This window comes from Gracilinanus agilis, chromosome 2, assembly GCF_016433145.1.
Source record: "Gracilinanus agilis isolate LMUSP501 chromosome 2, AgileGrace, whole genome shotgun sequence".
Taxonomy (NCBI): domain Eukaryota; kingdom Metazoa; phylum Chordata; class Mammalia; order Didelphimorphia; family Didelphidae; genus Gracilinanus; species Gracilinanus agilis.
In genome coordinates, this window is record NC_058131.1 from 581,393,767 (window position 1) to 581,400,640 (window position 6,874).

The 6,874-nt window shown below is 46.9% G+C and overlaps 1 protein-coding gene across 1 annotated transcript in view; it reads right to left on the reverse strand.

Annotated features, from left to right (window-relative positions):
- KLF13 (Kruppel like factor 13) overlaps positions 1 to 2,829 on the reverse strand; it is a 102,916-nt gene extending 100,087 nt beyond the window's left edge. The window contains exon 1 of the mRNA XM_044665394.1: positions 1,675 to 2,829. Within this exon, the coding sequence (XP_044521329.1) occupies positions 1,675 to 2,209 (535 nt within the window). The 5' untranslated portion in view covers positions 2,210 to 2,829. The remainder of the gene's footprint in view (positions 1 to 1,674) is intronic.
- Between the last annotated feature and the right edge of the window lie 4,045 nt (positions 2,830 to 6,874).

A 6,874-nucleotide genomic window follows, 5' to 3' on the forward strand; every position in this document is an offset into this window, starting at 1 on the left:
GAGAGAGAGAGAGAGAGAGAGAGAGAGAGAGAGAGAGAGAGAGAGAGAGAGAGAGAGAGAGAGAGAATTTCCACCGTCTGGCTACTTGGGTGGGGGAGCTTCCAACAAAGACAACCCAGTCCCCCAGGGGCTCCCGTCACATCTCAGAGCAGAGCTACTCTCTTCCCGGGTCCTCCCCCATTGCACACAGTCAGTACCATTGGATCTAGTAACAACAAATTAAACCCCAGAGCACCGAGGGGAAAAAAATTACAGGAAGAGGGGAGCGAAGAATGTGCAGAGTAGCTAGAGAGCGCCGGTGTCCCCGGGTGAACCCGACCGGGCCCGGGCTCCTCCCCTTGGTTTCCCTCCCAGCCCCTCCCAAATTCACTTGGGCTGGGAAAAGGAGGGGGTGGGGGAAAGGAGGGCTTTCCCCATAGTTAGCCCAGTCCCTCACCCAGCCGAGAACTCCGAAAAAAAAAAACGTGCAGCTTCATTTTCCTGGCGGTCTACGAGGAGAACGCAGAAAACCTCGGAGGGCTGGCGCCAGGCCACTCCCCTCCTCGAGTTGGCGAGGAAGTGGGACAGGACCCGGCTGGAACCATCCACCTGCCCCTCCGACGCCCCGCCCGGTTCCCCATCGCTTCTCTCGCGGGCTCGCCCTGAGGCTAGCCGCTGAGCCGTTGAAGTGGGGCGGGGTCGCCCACTGAAGCCCAGGCTCCTAGTCCTTGGCGTCTCTTGGGGTCTCCCCTAGCTCGTAACACCGGCACCTACCCCCCCTAGAACCGCCACTTGTTGTCCCAGCCCTTGCGCCCTACTCTGATCAACTCCTCGCTTGCTACGGGGGATAGGGAGGCGGTGTTCTCTTGGCCCCCACTCCCTGTTATTCCTATCAAACCCGCAGAGATGGCTTCCCACGAGCCCCATTGCCTCTACCAGGGACAAATCCCCCGGTTTCAAGGCGCACTCCGAGAACTGAGGAGCATACTGGATTGAGAATGAGAAGACTTGTCAGGGAAAGGAAGGCACAGTTTGGTTCAAGGTTTCTAGGAAGCTATCGGAATCTAGAACTGGGAGAAGGTAGCCGGGGTTGGAGTAGTACTGGTGTACCTCGCTGTATGCACTAGGTACCGGGCAAAGTTTTGTGTAAATCGAATTTTTGTAAACCAGATCACGTTGTGCACGCCTAGGGGGGATTGCTATTTAATACAATCCTACGAGAACTCTTTATGAAGGGTCGAATCATTTTGAGATGAGAATAACCCCATCCTCCGTATAAATTCCCAGGTCATTCTATATTGGGTTTGCTTACAGCGGGGTACAACTGTAGAAAGGACAGGTCTCCTGCGAGTGGGAAAGACAAGAACAAGCGGAACCGAAAGGGTTTTTTTTGTTTGTTTGTTTTTACTACCGTTTACAATCTTGACACCTGGGGGACTGGGATGATGATGGGAAAGGAGGATGGGAGGTGGGTACGGACTGGTGTCACTTACTGTCCATGGCACTAACACGCCACTTTATTCTCGCCACTTTAAAACATTAACAACAACCAGGGAGAAAAGGTGTTAGTTCACTGAGTGTCTGGCACCAGGTGTCAGCTTGGAAACGTACAAGAGACAAATCCTAACGTTGGCCTTGGGGGTGCCACTCCTTACACAGTTTAATGGCTAAGCCACTGGCCGGCTGGGGACTGACCTGTATGAGTCCTTAGGTGAGCTTTGAGGTGGGAGGATTTGCCATAAACTTTTTCGCAGCCCGCGTAGTGGCATCTGTGCTTTTTCTGAGGTGACTCGGGGTCAGCTCGGCTTCTCCCCCGTCTGCTCCTTTGTTTGAGGCTGGGCTCGCTCCCTGCTGGACTAGTAGGTGTGGCTGCTTCTCCACTCCATCGACTGTCCGGGGAGGCGGCTTCCTGAGCCGGTTCCCCCGACGGAGGGAGGCGGCTAGGTAATTTCTCCTTTTTGGAGACATTTTCTCTCTTCTCCGTCGGCGGGGCAGGAGCTGGAACGTGTTGGTTGAGATCAGCTAAAATCCTGGCCACCACGATCAAAGAGGCGTTGTCCTTGCCAGTCTCTCTGCCTTCTCGTCTGTCTTCAGCATTCGGAAAAGGAAGGGCTGCTGCGCCTTCGGGAGAGGTGTCGGAGTCCTCTTTGGGGCTATGGACAATCGCGCGATTGGACATGGAAACAAGGCACTCAGCTGCAAAATGATCCACATAGGCGGCGGCTGCCATTTTACAGAGAAATTGTTTGTTTTAATCTCGAATTGCACTTTTTCTCTCTTTGCATAAAAATATATATAAATATATCTCTATATATCCAAGCTGGTGGGCGGAGGGGGTGGGGGATGGGTCTTCTCTCTCTGGGCACGCTGCGTACTGTGAGTGCTGGGTTTGTAGCTTTACCAAAACTGCACTTCGTCCTGGAAGATCCCACCCGGCCGGTCATTAAAAAGTGAATGCATTTGAAGTCCACTGAAAGGAAAGAGAGGAAATCCCAGCTCGGGAAGCTGCGGCTTCATCGGCTTCAAAAGCTGATTATTATTATTTTTTTTTTTTTGTAGAATGCCAAATAATAAACATTAAAAAAAAAAAAATAACGCTGCTGGTCTACCCCTTCCCTTGCATTGTGACAGTAGAACAAGCTTTGCCCGTTATTGCTGCTCTGAGGGTGTTTCAATCCCGGGTGTGGGCGTGGTCTGGGGAGAACATCTGGGCCCGACGTCACCCCAGAAGCCACATCCTGGGGCAGATCAGGTTAAAAAACGTTCAGCTGCGGCGGAGGCTGCAAAGCTGCATGTGAGGAGTAGGCAGGGGAGGCAGGACCTTTGCATAGGGAGAGATATGTGTGGCTTGTGAACATGGACTGAGCAAGGCAGCCAGTGCGGGCAAATGAAACAGAGGTCGCCATTGGCCTGGGGAAGGTATCGCAGGAGCCAATCAGAGCAATGATGGGGAAACTTCTACAGTTGCAAGTTTCCTGGAACCAATGGGATTCCTGTTACAGGAGAGCCGAACCGCGAGGACAGAAATTTGAGATAAGCTTTTGGCTCGCTTCTGTGAAACCTCCTTAAAAGCAGCCGTGGGGTTTCAGGGTGTAGTTTTGTGGAGATGCTCACACCCTAGCCCCACCCTTACCACCACCCTCACGCCTTGGGCATCTCATTCAACGATACAATCTCACCCTTAGCTTCCCTGTCATTTTCCTGCAGAAACTGCCCAACTATCTCAGGGAAGCCGACCATTTTTTATACATTTACGTCCTTTGATTACTGTTTGTGGCATCTTTGGTTCGATCTTTACAAACACACATACACATATCCCCACCCCCCACCACCAGATTTGCGAACTGAGAAAACAATGAATTATTTGCAAAGGGGAATGTGAGCCTGATACCTACCCGAGTGGACTCTTAACCACCCAAGCAAATGTCCTGAACGATCCCACCTGTCATGAACTCTAACTGCTTCTAAATCACCAGCTATAAAGGGCCCAAGGATCTGGAGCTAATGAGACCTAAAGATCGCATTATTACCCCTCATCCCTACAGACACCCCGAAGCCCCGTACAGATATTGCTGCCTCAGAGATCTGTCCGGATCAAAAGTTCACAAGACAAAGATCAAGAACTCGTGTTCCCCTGAACATCAAGGCTTGAGATGAAAGAGAAAACAGAAGTGTTTTAAAATTATGTGCTCTTCCCATAGAGCCCTGTCTACCCCCACCCCCAACCTCACCATCATCAACCCCCCAGCAATCTACCTCTTGTAGTTTAGTGGAACTTGTGGAGAATCAGGATTTTGGAACTGGATTCGGCTTTTAGAGATAACCATCAAAGCTAACTAGGTTAGAGGTAAAGTACCGAGAACTCGAGTCTCTTGATTCCCAGTTTATTGATCTTGAAACTAAACCACTTGATGGAAGGGAAGAGAACTGAAAGAAGAGAGGACTGAAGGGAAGAGTAAGAGAAAGGTTAAGATTGATTTGCTTCCTACTAAAGAGGTAGAAGCAGGGTGAAAGATCTCAAAAGAAAGAAGAATAATTCTCTCTGTGTCTCTGTCTCTGTCTCTCTCTCCTCACAACCGCACCTATTTACCACTTGAAGTTCCCCATTCTTCTTTTCTTCTTGCAGCTACTGAGACTTCAAAAACCAACAACTTCTGCTGGCCAAGCCACAGAACCCCACCCCACTATCCGGATCTCTAATGGAAAATACTCAGCCATTGCTACCCTGCGGGCTTCTTGCTAAATTTGTCAGATTTCCCTTGAAATATTTTTTATTTCATTTTAAATTTTTATTAATATATTTTGTTTGTACATGATCTTTTCCTAAATGTACTCCTCCCAGGGCTGCTGTGAGGATGAAAGGAAAAAGCACTTAGCACAGTGCCTGGCAAAAAGCAAGCACTGAATAAATATAGTATTTGTATGCTCCCTTACCTTTTTCCTTTCCCTACCCTACCCAAAGAACCATTCCTTGTGGCAAGAATAAACAAAGAGGGAAAAAAGTAAAATGCAGATCAGCAAAACAAAACAGTATTAAAAGTCTGAACTCACCTTTTCATCTTTTTTTTTTTTTAAACCCTTACCTCCTGTCTTAGAACAGTTACTGAATATCAGTTCCAGGACAGATGAACAATCAGGGCTAAGCAACTGGGGTTCAGTAACTTGTCTAGGGTCACACAGCCTCATCATTTCTTCATAAAGAAGGTATTATCTAGTAGTAAAGTACTCAGAAGTACTATAGTGAAGTACCAGGCATATAGCAAGCACTCAATTGTTAACTTGAATTTGGAGAGAATATAAAAAGAGAATAGAACTGTGCCAAAGAATGTAGGATTTAAGACTATAAGGAGGGGGTCCCAGGTATGCAGCTAGGTGGCTCAGTGGATAAAGATCAGGCCTATTCAAATCCGGCCTCCTGACACTTTCTAGCTTTGTGAACCTGGGCAATTCACTTAAACCCAATTGCCTAGCCCTTGTTGCTCTTCTGTGTTAGAACTAATTCTAAGACAGAAGGTAGCAGTTAAAACAAACAAACAAATAAATAAATGAAAACAACTGTAAGGAAAATTTCTCTCTGTGCAGAGGTTTTGGTTTTGCCATGCCTATTACCAGTGTGAACTTGAGTAAGTCATGAGATTTCTGTGGTCCTTGGTTTCCTCATCTGTAAAAGCATGGAATTGGACCATTGTCCCTTAGATTTCAATCCTCCCTTCTGTGGCATGGCTTTATACTTTTCCCATATACTCCAAGGCCTCCACAAATTCAAGTCAACAAAGAACTGCTATATGCAGGGGTCTCATTACATAAAAATGAAAAAAAGAAAGTCTCTTCCTTTTCCATTTTACAGATCAAAAGACTGACTATTGACCAACCTGACATAACCTATGCAAAGCCCTTTGCAAACCTGAAAACATAACGCTAGTTATTGATGATTCATTATTGGCATTAGTTCAGACAACTGCTTCTTCTCCAGTTCTAGCCTACCCACTAGATGAAGCAGATAGTTTTTACAGCCTCCACCAAACAGATCTCCCAAACTGGTCTTGGAAAATGCCTCTGGGCCTAGACTACCAACCCAGAAGAGTCACGTTAGACTCTCTTTCCCCAAAAAAGAAAGAGTGAACCAAGACCTCTCAGGCACCCAAGTGTAATGCTAATGGAGGTAGCTATGTTAATGTTGGCTCTGGGAAAGACAATAGTCAGGAAATGTGTACTTGAGGGGGTGTGAGGACTCCCTGCAGTGTGGGTCTCAGTTAGGAGGAAGCACCGGTAACAATTAGAGAAACTGGTTGGGGATGGGGAGGAGGGAGGAGGAGGAGGTAGAACAAAGATGTTGAGTAAGAGGAAGCTGTTAGAAAGAGGGAAGCCTAGAAGCTAGGGGACTTGCAAGCCCCCCAGAAGGAAGAATACTTTCAAAGTAACTCTTTGAAAACCTGCTGAGTTAGGGTTCAGGTGAGAGCAATTTCCTCCTGGGTGTATGTCAGTTCTAAAGGGAAAGTGCTCTCTTTTCCTTATTCTCCAAGGAGGGTAGGAGGACTATCTTTCATTTGGATTGGGAGAAGTAAAGGCATCTGTCATTTCACTGACCTTGACATTTCCTCCCACTAGAATTAAATAGCTATGCCCATTTTATGATGGAGAACCAGAAGAACCAAAGATGGAGAAGGAAATACGAATCCTGATTTCTGAACTTTGTATTCATTTGAGGAGAGTCAATTCCAGAATTTGGCACATGAAACAATCTGATCACCCTGGACTTTTCTTCATGGGACTAACCTTGAGTCTTCACAGATTGGGAGGATGCCTTCTAAATAATATATATAAGCCTTTGCTCTTTCTCGAGAATAATTCAAGCTGTTCCATGATTCATAGAACATACTGTGAGAATTCATGGGATCTGGGGTAGCTAAGTGGCTCAGTGATAGAGCACCATGAAGTTGGGAGGACCTGGATTCAAATGGCACCTCAGACATTTCCTAGCTGTGCAACCCAAGGTAAGTCACTGAAGCTCAGTTGCCTGGTCCTTACTACTCATCTGCCTTAGAATTAGTACTGTGTGGGAGCAGCTAGGTGACTCAGTGGATGGAGAACCAGGCCTAGAGGCGAGAGGTCCTGGGTTCAAATTTCTAGCCCTATGACCCTGAACAAGTCACTTAACTCCCATTGCCTAACCCTTACCACTCTTCTGCTTTGGAACCAGAACAAAGTATTGATTCTCAGAAGGAAAGTAAGGTGTTTTGTTGTTGTTGTTTTTAATGGTACTGTGTTACAATTGATACTCAGTACCCATTCTAAGACAAGGTAAGAAGGTTTTTTTTTTTTTAGGAATTCATGGGATTTTAGATTTAGAGTCCCTTCAGGGACTTCAGAAACCATCAAGTCACATCTCTTCATT